Consider the following 21024-nt stretch of genomic DNA (forward strand, 5'->3'; position numbering starts at 1 on the left):
CAAACCATTCTTTCATGACAAAGCACAGAGTGCTATGGGGAGCCTGTCCCAGCAGAGCCTGACTTCATCTGGGAACTGCGGGAGGATTCTTTGTGGAGACAGGAAAATGGGTGAGATTAAATACCTCTGATAAATCACCCATCAAAAGCTGAAGTCATGGGCTGGGGATATGGCTCAGTTGGTAAAGTGCTTGCCTTGCAAGCACAGAGCCCTGGGTTCAATCCCCAGCACCGCAAAAAAAAAAAAAAAAAAAAAAAAAAAAAAAAGCTGAAGTCTTGTCTCCATCTTCCTTGCTTCCTGACGCCCCAGTTACCCAGCTTAAGGTTGGGGCTCTAAGACTATTGATGTGATCTGAACAAACATATATAATTAGGTCCATGATTTGAATGCTCACATATCCTGTGGTTTTCTCTAACTCTAGAAAGGCTAAGACAACTCCCAAATAAGGAACATTTACAGGAATTAAATAGTAAATAAACTTCTGGGCACAGTGACACATGCCTGTAATCCACTGGCTAGGGAGGCTGATGCAGGAGGATGGCAAGTTCAAAGCCAGTCTCAGCAACTTTCCGAGGTCCTAAGCAACTCAGTGAGACCCTGTCTCAAAATAAAAAATAAGAAGAACTAGAGATGTGGCTCAGGGGTTAAATATCCTGGGTTCAATCCCTGCTACCACCCTGCCAAAAGAAAGAAAAGGATAGGAAAGGAAAAAGGAAAAAGGAAAAAAAAAAGGAAAAGGGAAAAAGGAAAAAGGAGAAAGGAAAGGAAAGGAGGAAGGAAGGAAGAAAGAAAGGAAGGAAAGAGAGAGAGAGAGAGAGAGAGAAAGAAAAAAGAAAAGAAACCTGATAGTAACTTCTTCAATAGACTAACAAAATTAGTAGTCAAAGGAACTCAGTTAAGGTTTGGTGCTTAAAGCTAAGTCAGTCACTTGAGGCAGCTGTGAGTTTCCAGATCTGACTTGCAAAATTTGAACAAGACCAGTGAAACCTGTCTGACATACGTAAGTAAAGGACAACGGCAAAAAACCCTGTATTTAATTAGAATTCATGGCCATCTGAATAGGGACAGTATCTAAACATAACAGAGGTCCAAATTAATTTTCAGTTTATTCAATAGGTTTTCCCTCCACTGGGAGTTCCAGGGATCAAATCTATAAAAGATCTGTTAACAATTTTAAGTCAAAACTAGTTAGAGGTAAGGTTTTATGTTCACTTGACTTTGCCCTAACCACTATGGAAATATCAAAGATGAATAATTTATTCAAAATGTGACCAAGAGAAACCAAAATACCTATTAAAATGTTACACATAAACAAAATATTCTTTACAAAGTCAGTTTAAGATAATAGAATCCTTAAGGAATGGTTTTGCCAGATGGTAATATTCTGCAGTATTTTATTTTTTAAATCTATCATGTAGAGAAAATTCCATTTCCCTTCACTCTCCCATATCTAGAAAGACTTCTATCCTCAGATTTCTTTCTAGCCTATGGAAGTATTAATGCTATATTTTAAAATGCTAAATAAAGTTGAACAGTATAATAATAAATCTAAAAGATTTATTAGACTTGGGATTTTTGTTTTTGTTTTTTAAATCTGGGAGCTTTGTAAGTGGTACAGATGACTTCAGGAGGTTTGTGAATAGGTAGGCAAGCAATAAGTAAGTACTACTGTGGTTAAGGCTAGGCTAACAATAGAGAGTCTTCAGATCTGCCTCTGCTAATTGAGCAGAGGAAAGCTATCAACCCTATCTATTCATACAATGAAAATGGGAACATCTATTTAACATAGCTCTCTTTATAAGAAAACATGCTCAATACTGAGAACTTTAGCCTGAAGAAATAATGTGTACAAGGACTATTCTTTTATTAATGCAAGTACACACATTTTTTTAAAAAGTTAAAGTTAGAATAGGTCTTTTAGAGCATCAAGTTCAATTTTATGAGGGGAAATGTATGCCACGGTCACAATGGCAATTTATCCTATACTAGGCATTAGAACATCTAAATTCCTTCTTGCTTTACTGGTTGCATCTTTTGCTTGTGAGATGCATGCTACCCTTCATCTTTCCACAATAAGTCATCACTTTAGAGTGCTATTATTCAAGAGTTTAGAGAGAAACAACAATTGCTCCTTATTGGTGTTCAGAAAATGACACCCCAAAATATGGTGCGTTGGTGTGCTGATAATTTTAAATCAAAGTCATTTGGGGATCAGCAGATTCTGGATGAGGCTTTTCTCTGAAGTTCCCTTATCTACTTAAAGACCAGATACACCAAAGAAGAACACAATTGCCTTCAATCTTCTTACTGAAATTTCATTAACCAAGGAAGATTAAACTCATATTACAGAGGAAGAGACTGAAAATCAAACGTCACACCTAGAGGCTAGAGTAACTTTGTCCCAAGAAGTGTCTGCTCTTTGGTCCTTTTCATCTCCCTTAAAAATCATTTCCTACCCCTCTAAAGTTGCCTACATTCCCCTCTTCCCCTCTCCTACCAAGAGGGCATTTAAGCTTCAACCATCTGGCTCTTCTGAATTTCATATTTTATGTGGCTCCCATGTACGTGTGCATATTAATGAATTTGTGTCTTTTCTCCTGCTAATCTATTATTGTCCTTTTATTTCAGCAGACTCAATTATCAGACCTTCAGAGGGAAAGCTTGAACTTCTCTACACTCTCAAACAGTAATTTCCATAAACTGCAGAAGAGTGAGAATCTTTTGGAAAAGGCAAAACCACTGCAATTTTACTTTGAGACGTTAGATGGCAGCAATAACCAAACAGCAGGCAGAAAGCTTTCAGGGAATGGCATAAGGAAGAAAACAGGCTTTGGGTAGGAGTGAAAAGATGGAAATAGTTCCATTATAATTTAATCTCATTAAGAATGAGTGCAGGCAATGCCATCTCTATATTTTACAAGATTCTTTATAGGATTTACAAAACCAAGCAATGTTACAAGTTGTTCTAACATTATTCAGAAAGTTGAAAAGCCCTTCTAAATGGTAGTATCTTAAAAATCCACATTAAATATTAGATTATTAGTGTTTTCTTGAATTTTTCAGATGAGGCACCAGAAATGGATTTAATTTTTTTCAGTGCCCTGAAAAAACCCTTTCACTCGTGTATTCTTTGTCTTTCAGAAAACAAAGAATATTTGTGTAATCTCAAAATCCTCACCTTTTAGCCCAGTAATCAGAACAGAACTTGGAACACTAATCTTTCCCATCCATTTCTCACTGGGTTCTTAGACTGGGCAGAACCCAAGAGAAGAGATGAGGCAGACAGAGAAGAGAGGGGAAGAAACACCAAGAACAAGGCCCAAGGGAAGTGGAAAGAGAAGTTGGACAGGAAAGCGATCCTCCTTGAGTTGACCCTGGAGGAGAACTGGCAGTGAGCTGTGCTCAGCTGTGCGCTGCAGACCCGCTCCAGAATCGCAGAAAACACCGATGTCAATGTAAGTGCCGCAGTGGAACGACGCAGAAAATCCAGAGTGATTCTGAATGTGGTTCTAACTTCTGTCCTCCTACTTTAGAAAATCACTTCCACATCTCTTACTTAGAAAAAAAAAAAATACAACAAATTCTTGTTTCTTCTAAGGTCATTTGCTGCTGATCTTTCTGGGCCTAGAATTCTCTATCAAAACCAGCTGCCAGAGATATAATGTCATTAGAAAATTAGATTTTTGGTATCTGGGTTGGGCATGAAGGAGCAGCAAACAATAACTTACTAAAGGAAAAACCACTCATACGAGTAACCCACATAGACTACTGTCAACCTGCTTCTTTTTCTAGATTAATCAGAAACCTAAGAAATTAAATAGTTGAACTTCCAAATATAATTCAAATAATGCAAAGTTTTCTCCACTATTTCCTTCTCATGATATTAAAGCAGAAAGCAAGTTTACATTTTAGTTACGTTTGTAGTTCTATATCCTAATCTGGTTTTAGCACTTAGAGTTCATTAATAAAAAATGCTTCAAAAAACTGCTGTCACTTCACTATATTTTGAATAAATATAATAAAAAATTTAAATGTACCAGTAATAGTGAATACATCAAAAGCGAGTGAGGGAACCCCTTCTGCGCTTAATTTTTTAGCTTAAATTTTTGTAAATGGGTTGGAGGTATAGTTTAGTGGTAGAGCACTTGCCTAGCACACCTGAGGCCCTGGGTTCAATTCCCAGAACTGAAAAAAAAATTTTTTTAATTATTATTTTTATTTAGCTTTCAATTTTTTACAGGCTGCATTTTGATTCATTGTACACAAATGGGGTACATAATTTCATTTCTATGGTTATAGACAATGCAGATTCATACAATTCATGGAATCATACATGTACATAGGGTAATGACGTCTGTCTCATCCCATCATTCTTCATACCCACCTCCCTCTCATTTTCTTCTACATATTCTAAAGTTCCCCCATTATTCTCTCATTCCCCACCCCCACCCCCATTATATATCATCCTCCACTTATCAGGGAAAACATTTGGCCTTTAGTTTTTTGGGCTTGGCTTATTTCACTTAGCATGATATTCTCCAAGGATACAAACGTGAGAGTCCAGCAGATCCCAGGGTTCAGTTCTGGCTCCATTAGCACCAGTTTCTAACAAGAAGCAAATGATTTCACCCTAATAAGCCTCAGTTTCCTTATTATCTTTATATATGAAATAGAGATAAGAATTTAAGAATCAAATGAGCTAATAGGCATAAGATCTTTAACCCAATGTCTGGAACATATTAACGTATTAAATAAATTGAGGAGGAAGAGCTGTTATCATGTAGATATTAATTCAACAAAAATTTATTGAACTCCTACTCTGTGCCCTAAACAAAGTACCCTGCTTCTATTTTATATGACCAGCATCAAAATAGAGAAGTTCTTCTGCAAGACAGAGCTCTGGGTAGTATGTAACTAGAAGAGCTGTTTATACTGATCAAATTTATCCCAATTCCTCCTCTACTCTCTTTAATGCATTCAAGTGGATCTAGGCTTACAGTCTATACGGAGTGTGGAAAGTGATGCAAAGAAAATCCCTTCTCTGCCTTATTTAACATATTGCTGTAGCTAGCACATGTTCATACACTGACAGATGATATTTGGAACACCATGTAAAACATTTTGCAAACTTTACAGTTTTCATACACTTGTGAGGAGCAATTTCCAAATAAAAGAGAGTTTACAAGGCTTTAAATTGCAGTGCCTTTAATCAGAAATTGAAAAATTAAGATTGAGTCAGAAGCAACACAACAGAACATTTTCTTTCCGCTGTTTAATTATAAATTGCTGTGATCCTTGTTACAAAAGTAGGTAATAGTTTCCGTACATAAAACTGGAAGAGGGGACAAGGAAAGAAGAATGACATGAGGTTGGTAGCTAAATGTTAGCTAACAGGAACACATTTATCTATTTCGTGACTTACAGTTCTATTTACATTTCTGAATCACAGAGCTAATTACCCAGTTTTAAGTTAAAGGTTCTGCTTTAATTAATATCATTAGTGGGTTTTGAGTAAAAGGAAATAAATTTGAATTCTGAAAGTCTTATGTTCACTTTAGAAATCCAATCTCAGTCAACACATCTAATGGAATTATAAGGTATTATACATAGTCTGTAATATTCCTGATGAGTCTCCTAGTATGTGTGCATGTGTGTGTGTGTGTGTGTGTGTGTGTGTGTGTGAATCGATTTACCTATTCTGCTTACTGTGATTGGCTATACCAGGCTTCTGTCTCATTCAGTACAAAGAAACCTTCCTTCTAGCAAGGAAGGATGTTTGTACCAGTGATCCAACTGTCTATTTGAGTCTCCACCTGGATTTCTTACATTCTCTCAAGCTTAACATATTCCAAAGAGCACTCCTTATTTTGCTCCACAGAATTTACTCCAGATCCAGTTTCCTATTTTAGAGAAATGCCATCTAGTTGTTCCAAGTCAGAACCTGGAAGTTGCTCATTACTAGGTGTTTAATTTTGGACAATGAATGTAATCTCTTTACGTCTTCAAAATGGGTACACAAATACATCTACCTTATAAAGATGTTGAAGAGTAAGTGAGATTCATCAGCATGGTGCCTGACATGAAAAGAATGCTCAATGAATGTTGATAATAATGATTTAAAATGAAGCTATTATTGTAATTCTTGACTCAAGACCTCTAATAAGGACACATCAGAAAACAATCCTGGTGTGTATTTGTCGTTGTCTATTTCTATCCATTTCCACTGCCACCTTCCTAACATAAACCATCATCACCTATGTTTCTTGGCCTAAATAACCTTAATGGTCTCCTTGTATCAATTTTTGCCTACTCCTGCTTGGAAGTCAAAAGGGATTCCTCTAAAATTCTAACATGTTATCAATTCATTCTTAAAGTTCCACAGTGGCTTCCTACTCTACTTTTAATAAAGTCTATTAAACTAAATCTGGCCTGAGGATGTCCTCCATACTGAGTCTCTACATAACAACTTGCAACTTGGAAAGTGAACCTAACTTAAGGGTATGCTTTTACAACAAATAGCTGAGTCTCGGTTAACCACAGACAGCCAACTGATCAGACCATGTTCACATGAGGTGAACACGAAGCAGCACCAGTAAAGTTGTCTCTGTACCTGACTTCCATTTTCTGTCCATAAGTGCTGCCTGCCCACTTAGCAGAGCAGAGTTCTTTGAGCCTCACATGCAAACAGTTTTCTGCTTTAAAAAAAAAAACAAAAAAAAAAACCAAAAACTCTATTAAATTTGGTCTACTGAGTTTTTCTTTTAACAAGTCCCAATTTATTAACCTGGTTTTCTAAGACTTTGATGATCTGGTTCTGCTTAATTTTCAGATACCTCTCTTGCTACTGCCCTCTTGGAAATCCTTGCTCCAGGTTAGCAGTCTTGTGTCAGTTCCTTCAACATGCTGAGCACACACAGACTTCAGGGTGTTTGTGCATGCTGTTTTTCCAACCAGGAACTTCTGACAACACTCCTCTCAGTTTTAGCTTTCAGGTTTCAACTTGAATATTACTTTCTTGGGGAGCCCATCTGTGATAGTTTTAACTTTCTCAATAACATAATCTTTCATTACATGTAACACATTCCCAACTACTTGTGCCATGGCTACCTTCCATGAGAGCAGAAACAATGTCTGTTGCATACTACTATGTTTCTGAAATTTTACTTGGTTAGTAAATTAGTATATGATTGATTGAAAGAATCATTTAACAAATAGGAGGCAGAGAATAGAATAGTGGTTACCAAAGGCTGGGGCAGAAGAGAAGAAGAATAGGGAGAGGAGAGCGAGTGGGCACAGGGGAACAGTTGGAGAGGAAAAATAACTTCTAATATTGTATAGCACAGTATGGCTGGCAACAAGTAATTGTATACTTCAAAGTAACTAGCAGAGGGGATTTCAGTGTTCCTAAAACAAAAAATAATAAATGTTTGAGGTGACAGATATACCAGTTACCCTGATCTTATCATTACACATTATATATTATACACTGAAATATCACACTGAACCCCCAAGTGTTTTTTAATAGCAAAGGAAAGGTGCTGTGTAATAAAGAATTTATTTGACCCCTGTTAATGGGATGGAGGTTCTAGACCTTGGAATACCCTTAGTGACAGCAGTGTCTTTGTTATTAGTGGCAGACCCTTGGATCACACCTGGGTTTATGCTAATAAGATGACTGGAGATAGGGGTTGGTCACTGGAGGGTTGGGGTTTTGAGCCAGTTCAGCCTTCAGATATGGGAGAAGGGCTCTGGGGATTGAGTTCAATCACACTGTCAGTGACTTAATCAATCATGCCTACATAATGAAACCCCGTTACAAACTCTGGATACTAAAGCCTGGGGAAGATTCCTGGTTGGTGAAAGCATGGAGGTGCAGGAGGGTGTCCTGACTCATAAGGCGAGGGCACAGAAGCAGCTTTGTGTTTGGGACCCTTCCAGACTGCTCTGTGTCTCCTCATTCGGCTGAGCCTGATTAGTATCCTTCATAATCAAGAATACAGCACTTGCCTGAGCTCTGTAAAAGGCCCCAGCTAATTGTCAAACAAGAAGAAACCACAGGAACCCCTAAACAGCTGGCATCTGAGGTGAGGACAATCTTGTTGGAAACTGCCTTTGAACCTGTGGTGTCTATGCAAACTCTGGGTGTTAGTGACAGAATGTGATGGTAGTACTACAAAAGGGAAGATTTAGAAGTATCTTAAAATTTCAAAAAGCACAAAAATCATATCCTGGCATTGGCAGAGCAGCTCCATTCCCTCCCTAAACTGTCATCCTAACATAGTCCTACAATTCTTTCTACATTCCTGTTCTATCAGCCTCCTCGCTCTCTTAAACCTGAGCCACTTTCACTTGGGGCTTCAGACAAAGAGGGCAGTGGTATCTTCAAGCACTTGAAGTTTACCATTGGTGCCTCTAAACCAACTTCATTTTGCCCTTCTCTTCCCCCCTCTCAGCACCCCACTGACCATCAATCTGCCAATACGGTTTTCTTCTTAAGTCTATCCTCCATTTCAAAATGATTTTCCAAATCTTTCATTAACTAAAATAGCATTTCCTCAGGGCGACTAATCCAGCAAGAAGTAGACAGATGATAAAAAGAAGAACCAATCCCAGTAAGATGTAAATGACAGTTGTAATCAGACTTTTCAGAGGTATGTTTAATTCAAAAGAAGACAATTTAAAACCAACTTCTAATTTGTAAAACTCCCAAACAGCAAGAAGACCATCTACAGTTTTATGTATTTCTAGACCCCCTACAGAAGTGAGGATCACTCTTCTATTTATAACTTCCTTAATCAACTGGAACTGGGAAGCTGCATAATTTCCTAGTATGCCTACTCTCTCTTCCTTCCAAGCAATCCTACACAAGCTTTTCTCAGCACACTTCTGTGGCCCCTTGGGTCCTTCTAGTTCAATGTCTATTCCTCTTCCTTTGATCCTCTGAGGACTCAAACACAAGGAAGCCCTCTCTGGATCCCAATCTAATTATCTGGGAATTTGCCATTTGGAAGCTAACTACTCTTTTACCCTAAGTAGCTAATAATACTCTTGGGTCTTTTGTTAACTAACTTGGAAAACCTAAATATACACAGAGAACTGACTCATCTTAACTCTGATGAATACCTCTCAAACTATCTTTTAGATTAGTAAACATAGTATCTATATTCAACACTTCTCTTTTCCAGAACATTCTGGGAAATACAGGTTTTAGGGGAGAAAAGTAGAGTACAGGAGCTTCCCCAAATCCTTAAGGGTAAGGGGGAAAGTGGTGGCATGGGCCAGGATGACAAAGAGGTAGGAAGGACAGCAATTAAAAACTAATTCACTAAGTAGATGAGTAGAGCAATTATTCACTTACAAAGAGCACGGAAAGAAAAGAGAACAATAATGTCTAGCTCAGCTTTACTATCTGTACATATTATTGTTATTAAAATGAGGCCTCTTAAAATTATGGGCAACGTGTATGGGTAGAATCAAAAGTCAGTGGTTGACATATAGTTCTGAGTACAGTAAACCAGGATGACAACACAGATCAGGTACCAATGGATCCTCTGGATTTTTCAACTGACATAAACCATGACACTCTGGGTGGAGAGGACCTTGAGAATATTTGGCATGGGGAAATTCTCATCTAGTGTGCATTAAAAGCTTGAATAAAGTTACGGTGGCTTTTAAAAAACTAAGTAACTATATTTTTCCAAGAGGATCTTTCTTTCTCTTTCCAGAATAAAGACTCTCACCTTTACAAAGTTAAAAAAGCCATAGTAGTGAAATGTGAAAAAAGTATTGTCTGTGGCATATTTCAAATCCAAGGCTACTCCTTTGGCCTTGGTAATATACGCCTCCCTGCAATGTATTGTGCAAAGCCCTCCAAATCAATTTGGAACACAGAGGAGAGTCTCTCCAGAGGATCAAGTAAGTATTATAGCAATCACATTTTGTTAACCAATTGTTTGCTTATTCAAAGATGTAAGGATGTCATTTTCTCCAAATGTTGAAGTTTCATAAGCTTCTGAAATCTGTGTTTCTTAGTATTTGCCTGAAAGAAGACAGCAGATGCTTACTTTTTTTTTTTTTTTTTTTTTAACATAACAGAATTAAGAATTCAACTTTTCATTCTTAAGCATTTAGAATCTCATCAAGTTATGGTGACCTTTCAGGATAAATTCATACAATACATGGCTGTTTTCTTTCCACTTATCTCATTGAAAACCTAATGTTTCTTTCATGACAAAGGTCTTTAGCATTTTCCTTTGTAATTCTGAAAATATTAATTTTCTTTATTAAGCATTGACTATAGTTTGGAGCTTAATGCTATTCAAACAAATAGAGTATATCTTGGTCATTTATTTTTCTTTTTATCATTACTAGTTTCATTAATACTCAGCAGAAAAAAATTCTTGTAACAGTATAGTATGGTCTGCTAGGTCTTACTAGAAATCAAGCTATACATAGAATATCATAGAGAAATCTATAAAAGGTGAGATTTTTAAGAAGCAAAGGAGGAAGGAGAATAAATGATTTTAGCCTTAGGAAACAGAGGATACATAGGATCTGAATGGAGATGAGAGAGGGAAATAAGTTGAAGGGGCTAGAAACCCAGGTAATGGGGGATGGAGGGTAAATAAAAAATTTAAAAAAAAAATCAGACTCCCCTCACAAATTCTAGAAGGTTAGATCCCACTAGAGAAGGTACTGTAAGATTAGAGTTGGAATATGACCAAGTAATAAGATAAAATTCTGCTCACAGGTGTGATTTTCAAAATTATAATGTAATCTAAGTATACTATATTAGTTAATAAATGTGGATGACTGAAGGGACAGTTGTGGTAGAGTAGAAAGAAAACTAAACATACAGCCCAGTTCATAAGATAATTTTTCAAAGTACCACTGTACACTTTCAAGAATTATGTAAACATTAGCTATAATTATTTATATTACTGATCTGTAACCAACTATAAATCAAAACTAAAGTTGCATATATCTCAATAATTATTCAATCAGAACCATAGGTTTGTTTGGGGTTGGTTTGTTTGTTTGTTTTTTGTCTTTGTGGTGCTGGGGATTATACTCAGGGCCTTGCAAATACGAGGTAAGTACTCTACCACTGAGCTTTACCCACGGTCCCTCAATCAAACTGTTGAATGACAGTAACTTTAAAGCAGTATTTCTCAGTCTCAGCTCTACTGATATTTCAGGCCAATAATAATCTGCTGTGGGAGTCTAAGCGGCATCCTTAACATTTACCCAATAGGGGCCAGTAGAACTACCCAAGTAGTGACAAATGAGAAATGCTGTTGATTCCTGCCAAACTGCCCTTGGCTCAGAACCACTGCTTGAAAGCACTGGGGAAAAAAATCTAGAATTTATATTTATGGCTCTCCCACAAAACTGAGGATGAGAGACAGTAAAGATGAACAAGAGCTAAGATGTCCATCGTAGCAGCCAACTGCCACATATGCCTACTGAGTACTTAAAATGTGGCTAGTCAAAACTGCAATGTGCTGTTAGGGGAAGCTACACACTTGATTTCAAAGACTTAGTTATGAAAAAGAATGCAATCTATTTCAAAAGTTTTTCATAGTGATTACTGGCCAAAATGATAACATTTTAGAAATAGTAGATTCAAATCAAATACATTATTAAAAATTAACTTCATCTTTTTTTTATCTTTTAAAAATGTGGCTACTAGAAAAGCTATAATTACATATGTGGCTCGTGTAATTGTTCTATTGAACAGTGTTTAAATCATGCAAAAAAAAAAAAAAAAAAAAAAGATGCTTCCTCCTTCATGCTATCCATTCCTGGCAGCCTTTGATTGAAAGAAAAGCAAACTCAGAAGAAATCTCTTTACACTCTCTACATTCTCTTTGGATCATATCTAGTCTCACTGCTTCTATGAAACTACTACTCTTAGCTCTCCAAACTGAACCTCCAGACCTAAATATCCAACTATCATGCTGACAACCCCACTTGGCTCTCCTAGAAGAGCCCAAACTGAAATGATCCCCACTCCCAAAATAACTCCTCTCCCAGGATTCTTCATTTTATTAAGTGGTGTTACTGATGTGAATGATGAAGCCAGAAACCTGAAGGTCATCCATGAGTTCCCTCTTCTTCATCTAACCTGCAATTTCTCACAAAGTCCTCTTCTACTTCCTGAATATTTCTGGAATCCCACTGCTTAGGCCGGGTCACTATGATCTCTCCCTGAATCAAGTGCCCCTTCCCCTTTATACTCTTATCACTTGCCTTTCCTTCTAGAATATTATACTATAAAAATAATGTAGTATAGTTTTCCTGGTTCGTTGTTGTAACTCCAGTTCACTGACTCATGAATGAATGAATATGAATGAATGAAAAGGGGTACAAAGTAACATACAGGTTGCAACTTGCTAAGGGGCTGGACTACATGAATAATGGCTCCATTAGCATATGAGCCCTGGGAGAACATCAGTCCTTATGGCTAAATGCCCATCCTTGTATGTTGACCCAAGTCTTAGGAGTCTAGAAATGGGGGGGAAAATGCTTGGGGATCACGTGCCCTGCACTCCCATCCTTAACAGATCTAACTATCAAACTGAAATTCAAATCAAAGCCTTTCCATTAATAGTTCTGGATCAGGAAAGAGCTGCTGAAGATGCCTTATCCAAGACTCCAGTTCTGCACCAACCTGATGCCCAACAATTTCTGTCTCCAATGTCCTCATTGCAGAGTATCTATAGTTTCACAATCACACAGTGAAAAGCAGCTAAAATGTATACAAAGAACAATTATGATGAAATGTTCTTCTTCTGTAAGTCATTCTCCAAAAAGACAAGGTCAAAGCAAGTAATAAGACCTACCCGTGGTCTCCTTTCGTTATAGATTCTTGGTCCCTTTCCTGCCTAAGTCATCCTTCTTCATTTCCTTGTCCCTCACCAGTTTGAAAGGAGGTTGGGATAAACTGTGGCAGCATCTATCCTAATTAGTAAGTTATAGTTGCTAATTTGGAAGTTTAAAAACAATTAAGATTTTTACATATCTTAGTGTTGTTTAATGTATTCCAGATCTAAGCTATGGAAGAACTTTCCAGAAACACTTATATTTATATTATATTATAAAAATAATGTAGTATAGTTTTCCTGGTTCGTTGTTGTAACTCCAGTTCATCGACCAATGAACTAATGAATATGAATGAATGAAAAGGGGTACAAAGTTTTCCCTATAAAAGGTTTATAGGTGAGGAATGATGAGTAAAAGGCTAAGAATACTTTTCTAAGCCTTCCTTTCCCAACTACAAAGTACCCCTTTTAAGTGAAAGACTTTCCAGAAACATGTATTTACAAAAGAACATGTAGGCACAAAAGCAAAAACTAGATCTGTGTTTTTATTCATCTTTCACCTACTGGTTCTCCTGTAAGAGAGGAAAGAGTATATGGGAGGATGGGGCATGATGAAGTGCAGTGGACAAGGCAAGGGCCAAGAAAGGATAATATGTCAAAGCCATGGATTACCACAAGTCCAAGGGTACCATGTAAGGCTACACTTGTGTAACTGATGTTTTAAAACTATCTTATCTATAAATTATATAAAACATAATTCTTTTTGTAGGATGAGGAAGGGAGATTAGGTCTATGACTGAAGAATATCAGGAAACATAAAAATTCTACTTTGGAGGGTAAGCAGGAGGATCAGAAGTTCAAGACCAGCCTCAGCAACTTGGTGAGACTCTGTCTCAAAATAAAAAATAAAAATAAAAAAACAAGCATAAAAACGGTTTTCTCTTCAGTTATCTTCCTTTAGTAGCCCAAGAAAGAAAAGAAGAATAACTACCAGGTTCCCACCACTTTAGGCAGTGGAATAAAGAGATTTAGTAATAAAGTGGTTTTCCTAGACCAGAGATACTGTTTCTAGAAATGACTCTTGAAGAACGGTGGCGAATTTATCAAAGGTCATTTCCCCCCTTAAAATCTTGTGGTGAATCTTCTCTATAACAAAGTTCAATATTCCCACTATCTGAGCAACACATCAGTTTCTATTAATGAGAGTGTATGGAAGACAGTAGTAGAGTTAGAAAAAAACAAACCAAAGATGGACTCCCAGTTGTGCCACTTGATCTTTATGAGAGACTAGGTAAATCACCAATCTCCGTAAACCATATTCCATTTGGTATGTGTGTGAGGAAATCATTCATTTTTGGAAAAAAACAACAGCTATTCAATATATCTGTGATATTAAAACTTCATGTGGGGTAGAGAGGGAGGAAGAACATCAAAAAAGGTTTACAGGTGAGGAATGATGAGTAAAAGGCTAAGAATACTTTTCTAAGCCTTCCTTTCCCAACTACAAATGGGTCTTCATCACCCATCTGAACGGATTATTAAGATATAGCTATGTCGCTATCTATAAAGAATGAGACTGGGAATAAAGCAAGCAGGGAAAATAACCCAAACTGTGCAACTGTCAGGAATTTGTAATTAACACAAGGAGTGAAACACATACAGACTATTGTCATTTGATGATCAACTGTACTAATACGACAATTTTCTTCTCACTAGTCATTTTACCTCTGAATACCTAACATCCCAAGAGAAAATAAAGGGATAGTAAAAGTCAAAAAATAAATTTAAAAAAGAGTATAAATGCAGTAAAAATACAAACCTAAAACGCCAATTTCAAGACCCGCCAGGCCTGTTTTAATTTTATCATAAATATCTTCTGATGTAAAGTCAACAGCAATGGTCCTTGTCTCCACTTTGAATTTTTCTTCTAGAAAAAAAACAAACCACATACACGAATGAGAAAAGACAAGGAAAATTAATACATAGCAATTAGGATTAAAGCATTTGATAACATTATCCTTTCAAATTCTTTTTTCCTCCCAATTTGATATGACATTTAGACCAGGATAATTTTAAGCAATCATGAGACCATCTAAGAGATGCTATACAGTCAACACAATAGTTCAGCAATTAAAAATTCCAGTGTCGTCATAGGGCCGGCTGATGTTCCTTCAACAGTTCTCCTTTTACAAATCAATAATGGGGACTACTTTTTAGACCCTTAGGTACAAATAATAAAACATGATTCATATCATAATGTTATATACTCTTTAAATATCACTGGCTTTGTGATTTTAATTGCAAATCGATGCTTCATAATTTCAAAAGGAAGTCTTTATGTTGTAAAATATCTTAAAGTGTGATATATTAAAACAAAAAGTCCATCTTATTAAAATGGAAATAAAATGAGTATGATCTTATTGTAATTTTGGATCTTGGTTAATAGCCACTACATTTTAAAATCCACACAAAATACACAGTAATAAATCTCTAAAATGACATGAGAAAGACCTCAGTGTTCTCCTTTGCACAGGACTATTAAAGTCCAAACAGAGCTGAAGGAAATAACAGCTTCAGAAATGGGACCCTGGAGAAACAAAAACTCATCTGAGGCAAGGTATAATGTTTACTTCTGCCTTCACGAGTCAGTCCCTTTGAAGAGAGAGAGTGGGCTTTGAGGTCACCCAGACTTCGGCTCCAATTTCATTTCCACACTTATTTGCAAAACGACTTTAAGCAAGTCACATGTCCTCCTTGAGCCTCAGCATCCTCTTGTGAAAACAAAGGTAACATGCCCAACTTAGAATGTGGGGCTCAAGTGATACCTGTGGGCAAACGGGAGGTACCCCATAAACACAGGTTCCCTTTCCCCATCAATCCCCAGCCTCCCTCCCTACAAATGTTATTCTTTGAAACCTGCTGAAAATTCAAAAGAATTAATTTTAAAATCCTCCTTCCAAAAATAAATCTTTCTTCAGTCAAAGTCAATGTCAGCTCATCACAAGAGTTTGTAGGATTAATCCTCATAGGAGGTATCCATTCTTGACCTAAATGGATTTATGTCTAAAACTAAAGAGCCGGTTCATTAGAGACTTGATTCTTGGTTAGACTCAATGAAAAGTATTGACCCTAGGTACAAATTCAAGCATAAATTGAAGAGAAGAAAAATCGACCAAGAAAATACCTTATTTGGTGTTAAAGGTATTCTTACTGTTGCAATATGTATGAGGTAGATGTGTGTTCAGGTAGTGGAGAGTTAGGCACAGAGCTGTTATTTCACTAGAGCTGGGTAACACATCTTATTAGAAATGGCTCAGAGAACTTACCACCAGTAGCTAAAGAACACCGACTGTATTATAACCCAAGATTCACATGGGGGCAAAAAGCTGAAGGATACTTTTTGCTGTATGTAAAATTTTATTCAAGTATAAAATAAGATAATTTTACCGATTTATTCTGAAATAAAGGTATTTTTCTATACTAGTGTTGATTCAGGAAAATCTCTCTCTAGTAATAAAAGTCACCCCACAATCCCTGCATCTGATTCACTGTTTTATAGCTTACAGGATTTGGTGAATGTCCTTGCACTACTGTAGTCTTGTGCAGATATGCTGCTAAAAACAATTCAGTCACTTTTGGAAAGAATGCTATTTCATAATGAATGCCCGCGGAAGCTTTCTTTGTATTCACATTAGGATAAGCAAATGACTTCTGTGTAAATTTTTCAGGAAAATTTAAAACTTTGAACTTATACCCTGATTCCCCAGAATCCTGTCCTAGCCCAGTCAATACTGCTTTTTTCCTCTTTACTTTTTCTTCAGTGCCTCTGACTATGGGCCTTTTCTTTTTTTTAACGTAAGTCAGGTAATATTACTCCCCTCCTCACAAACTGTCTCACTCAGAGTAAGAGTCACAGTCTTTGGCCACAGCCTAACACTTCTCTGATCTCATCCCCAACCGCTCTCCAGTGGCCCTCCAGTGCTAGCCAGTGGCCGCTCAAATTCCCCAAACTCAGAATATGCTCCAAATGCCCTTGGGGTGCTGGCACCTTACTATTCCCGGTCTGGAGTGCTCTTCTGCACCCCGTGTCTCTGTTGGGTCCTTGAGCCAATGCTGCCTTCTCAGAGAAGCATTGCTTGAACACCTTTTTCAAAATGCCCCTCCCTGCTTTACCGATTCTCTTGCACTGACCACCTTCGAATGCACTGTGTTTTAGTGACCTAAGTGCTTGTCTACCGGCCCCCACCAAATAAGCTACACAAAGACAAGGACTTGACTGTTTTGCTCAGTTATTCAACAATGACACAAATGATGGAGGGTCTTTCCGCCCTCCTCTCATTCCTCAGGTTGGCTCCCTCCTGATTCCAAGTGGGCTGCTGCCATAACCTGCTGACAACAAGGTTCAGAGCAAACAGGGATGTCTCTGTGATGTGTCCCTTTCACAGACTGAGGAAAACCTACTTAGAAGAATCCTACAAACTCCCCTCGTTTCCTGGGGATCATGATCTACATATGCTCTGGACCAGGCCCTCCGATGGGCTGTGAGGTTTTCATGAACTGACCCCACATCCGCCATAAAGTTGTGAGGGGCAAAAATCGCAGCACATGTGTATGCGTGTACGAAGAGGAGAGGAACAGTTCTCTCTGACCCCGGCTATCAGACAAGAATGACAGGTATCCTAAAAGGCTGGCTTTCAGGATAAAGTGGCTGGCTTCCTTGGGAATTAGGGAAGTAATTCAAGGCTACGCATCTTTTCCCTTCCCACAGCCCACCACTCTGCATCTTGTCCGAACAGAAGGTCAGACTACTGGACAACAATCTGCTCACTTTGAACATCAGCACACGCTACAGAGCAAGCTGTATTGCCACCTTCACAACCTCCCCAAGACAAGGATTTTCATAAGACCCACCAGTCCACAACCCAGCAACAACCCCTGCTGGGGAAGAATGAGAACTGCATCAAAGCCTCTGGAGCGTGTGCATCTGGGCGCTCAGATCCTTGCCCACAACAGAGGCCCGCGGAACGACAGCCTCTGCAAGTCTTTTTCCCAGAGTAGGAGCTGCAACAAGATACGATCGATACCATGCAGGTGTGCAGGATAAAGATACGCAAACAGAATTTGGAGACTGCAAAGACAAAATGAGCCACTCAAATGCTGACAAGGTAACTCTCATTGCCCCAACTGTGGAAGATCATCAGCAAGCAGTTTTGGGGTGTCCGTCAGTCCTCTGGGAATTGCTGCACCCAGGAGCCTCTCCTTCCAGTGGGGGTCCACAGTCAATGAAGTATTGCCATGAGGATACAAAGTCACTGGACAGCTTGTACCTTTCAGGTCCTGATTCCAGAATTAGAGTCTGTTTATTATCTTAGTTTTCTGTTCTTTTATAATGCCCTAATGTTAGGTATGAGTTTAAAGATAGTGTTTAATATTTCTAGTAGTGTAAGTCTCCCTCATTACTCTTCTTTTACAAAAATTTACTGCTTTTTCTCACCTATTTAGTCTGTTTTTATTGGGTCTGCATTAAGCACTTCAATTAAGTTTGTTTAGAATGATAATGTGGCATTCCCTCTAGGCTCTCTATATATTCACATGCTGACTAAACATCTGACGATAAAATCTGTAGTTACAACTTCTTAAAGAATTAAAGAATTCCATTGGGCTGGGGATGTAGCTCCGTGGTGCAGCCTCGAGCCACTCCATCACCCATAATCATGGGTATTCTACTTCTACAGCCACCCTGCGATTTTGGACTCAGCGTATTCTGAGTTAGTTCAAGGGCGAGTCTGCAATTCATAGGGAAGGAACTGTACCCACCAGAGGTCTCAAGATGCTGCTGAAACACCCCTAAACATTAATACTAATGGAAGTTTAGGTTCAAACCAACTGAGGTCATAAACATATTCAGAACAGCCTCCCATTCAACATGCTTCTAGTTCTGCCCATCCTTTTTTTTCTTTCATTTTGCTCCCCAAATTGGAGCAAAATTCAACAGTCTTCCTCTAAGACTTTTCGTAGACTTTGGAAAAGCTTTCCTCAAATATCTCCCCTATGTGACTGGGGATATTGTGAGAATGTCAGAAAATGAGTCTAATCTACATAAATTTGTGTGTTATTTAAATTTTCTAGCAATAAAAACCAAAAAGAATATATTGATTCTCCTCTACCCTCCTCTGCTCCAAATAAATAGCCCGTTTTCCCAAGTTTCAGATTTCACCCTTAAAAAATTCCGATTACTTTCACCCTTCCCCACCTTTCCTCTAATGTAATATTGTCTAAGATTCTAGTGGGGCCACTGCCTGTGTGGACAAATTTTTAATGATCCATTTCCTCCAAGGGAAAGCTACTTACTCTCCAGGGATACTCCTGGAGACCTTTAACGTAACCCCATCAGGAGTTTACCATCATGTGTGAAGCAGAGTCTCTATTTCCTAACAAACAGGGATCATTCTTTGTCATTCTTCTATTTCCAGCACCTTTATGCTTGGCATAAACCAGAGGTCTCTCTGCTAAGGAATGAGTCAATACATCTAGGCCAATACAGCTGATTTATTAAAATCACCTTCATGGTACTTGCTGAACTTAGAAATAAAACCACATGCTGGTAAGAAATGTCTATATAGGATATAACATAGGATATATTAGTCATTTTAAAGCATAAGATAAACTGAGAGAAACTCAATTCTTTTGTCTATCATTCTCACAGAAATGCAAACATTTTTGAGTTGTAAAAACTTCGTAAACCATCTAGCCTCATGAATGAAGTACTGCAGGAGCTTAACTTGGAGGTGTGGTCCTGCAGGTGGAGGCTGAGCCAGGGACAGGCCATTCTCCCCATCCCCAGTTCTGCCAAAGGGAGGGGAAGGAAAAGGCTGTAGGGAAACAGAGCTGGAGTCAGTGCTCACAATTTCAGCTCCCTGCACATCAATTCATTAAGTTCGATTTATCACTATACACATATTTTTCATGTTTAAAAACAACTCTCCATTTTTGCATAAAATTATCATGGCTTATGTTGCTTTGAAGATGTTAAATAAACACAATGAAGCTTTTGTACTCTGAGGGAGAAACAATGAACAGAAGTCCCCTAAACAAATTCTCACCACTTCTTTCCTTCTCCTGTCATTTTCTCTTCCCAGTCTCTCCATCTCCAGGCCTTGCCATATTCTTTCATCCCGATTTCTTGGGGTGAGACACTCCCAAGAGAATGCCCGCCTTCTGTGGTTCTGGAGGAAAGATAATTGTGCCTTGGAAGGGAATAATTCATCTGACTCCATTTTTAAAGGTTCACTTAATTATAATTACCAGAGATGCTATTCAAATAATGATCCATTTCTTTACACTGCCCTTGAAAAATGTTCATGATAATTTTAATCTCATATGAAGAGACCTACTTTTGGTCAAACCAAAAAATTAATCATAGCTCATCAGGACTCCATCCCAAACCAAGTACTTCTTTATTTTAAGCCAAGGTTATTATATTTTAACATCACAGTCTCTTTAACTAGAACAACTACCTACAATAAATAAAAACCTTCTACCATTTGAATTTGTTCTATTCATGGGACATGAATAGGTTCCATTCTTTTGAAAGCTCTGGGTTCTACACTTGATTCAGGAATGGTGGACTCTTAGATAAGTCACCCTTGAAATTTTCAGGTGTTTATTTTTGGTACTTGGAAAACAAAAGATCTGCCAATAGAGCACTTGATTTTTAGTTTTTTGAAAGGAGAAAAAGAGAAAAAAAAAAAAACTTTCTAAAACTCAGAATCTACACTTGATCCCAAGATGGTGTTGCTGGTAATATGGAAGCAGAGTTTCTTGGGAAGAGATGGGATGCAGCTAGAAGCCCTGGTGGAGAGCCCTTCACTCAGCCTTTGATCTTACAGGAATTCCATTTCTTAGTCTATAAACCACAAGAGATAACGTCCGCCCTACATAGTTCTTATAAGGATGACACGTGATGGCAGGCTGCTTGCCATGGTTGGTTCTCCTTGACAGCATGGGCTTCTCTAGGTATTAACCATCCTGTTAATGCTTATCTCTTTGTATCAGCTGCTTTTTTTTCCCCCCAAGCTGGCCATGAATATCCAACTCTATTTTAGAAAATTATTTATTTATTACAGTATCATCCATGGACTCGGTGTCATGATGCACTATTTTTATCCTTGCTCTTAGTGTCCAAGTATTTTTTTTTAAG

The 21024-nt window shown here is 37.9% G+C and overlaps 1 protein-coding gene across 1 annotated transcript in view; it reads right to left on the reverse strand.

Annotated features, from left to right (window-relative positions):
- Positions 1-21024, reverse strand: part of Hsd17b12 (hydroxysteroid 17-beta dehydrogenase 12) — a 147849-nt gene that overhangs the window by 39751 nt on the left and 87074 nt on the right. The window contains exon 4 of the mRNA XM_047516626.1: positions 14644-14751. Within this exon, the coding sequence (XP_047372582.1) occupies positions 14644-14751 (108 nt within the window). The remainder of the gene's footprint in view (positions 1-14643; positions 14752-21024) is intronic.

Source organism: Sciurus carolinensis, chromosome 11 (assembly GCF_902686445.1).
Source record: "Sciurus carolinensis chromosome 11, mSciCar1.2, whole genome shotgun sequence".
Taxonomy (NCBI): domain Eukaryota; kingdom Metazoa; phylum Chordata; class Mammalia; order Rodentia; family Sciuridae; genus Sciurus; species Sciurus carolinensis.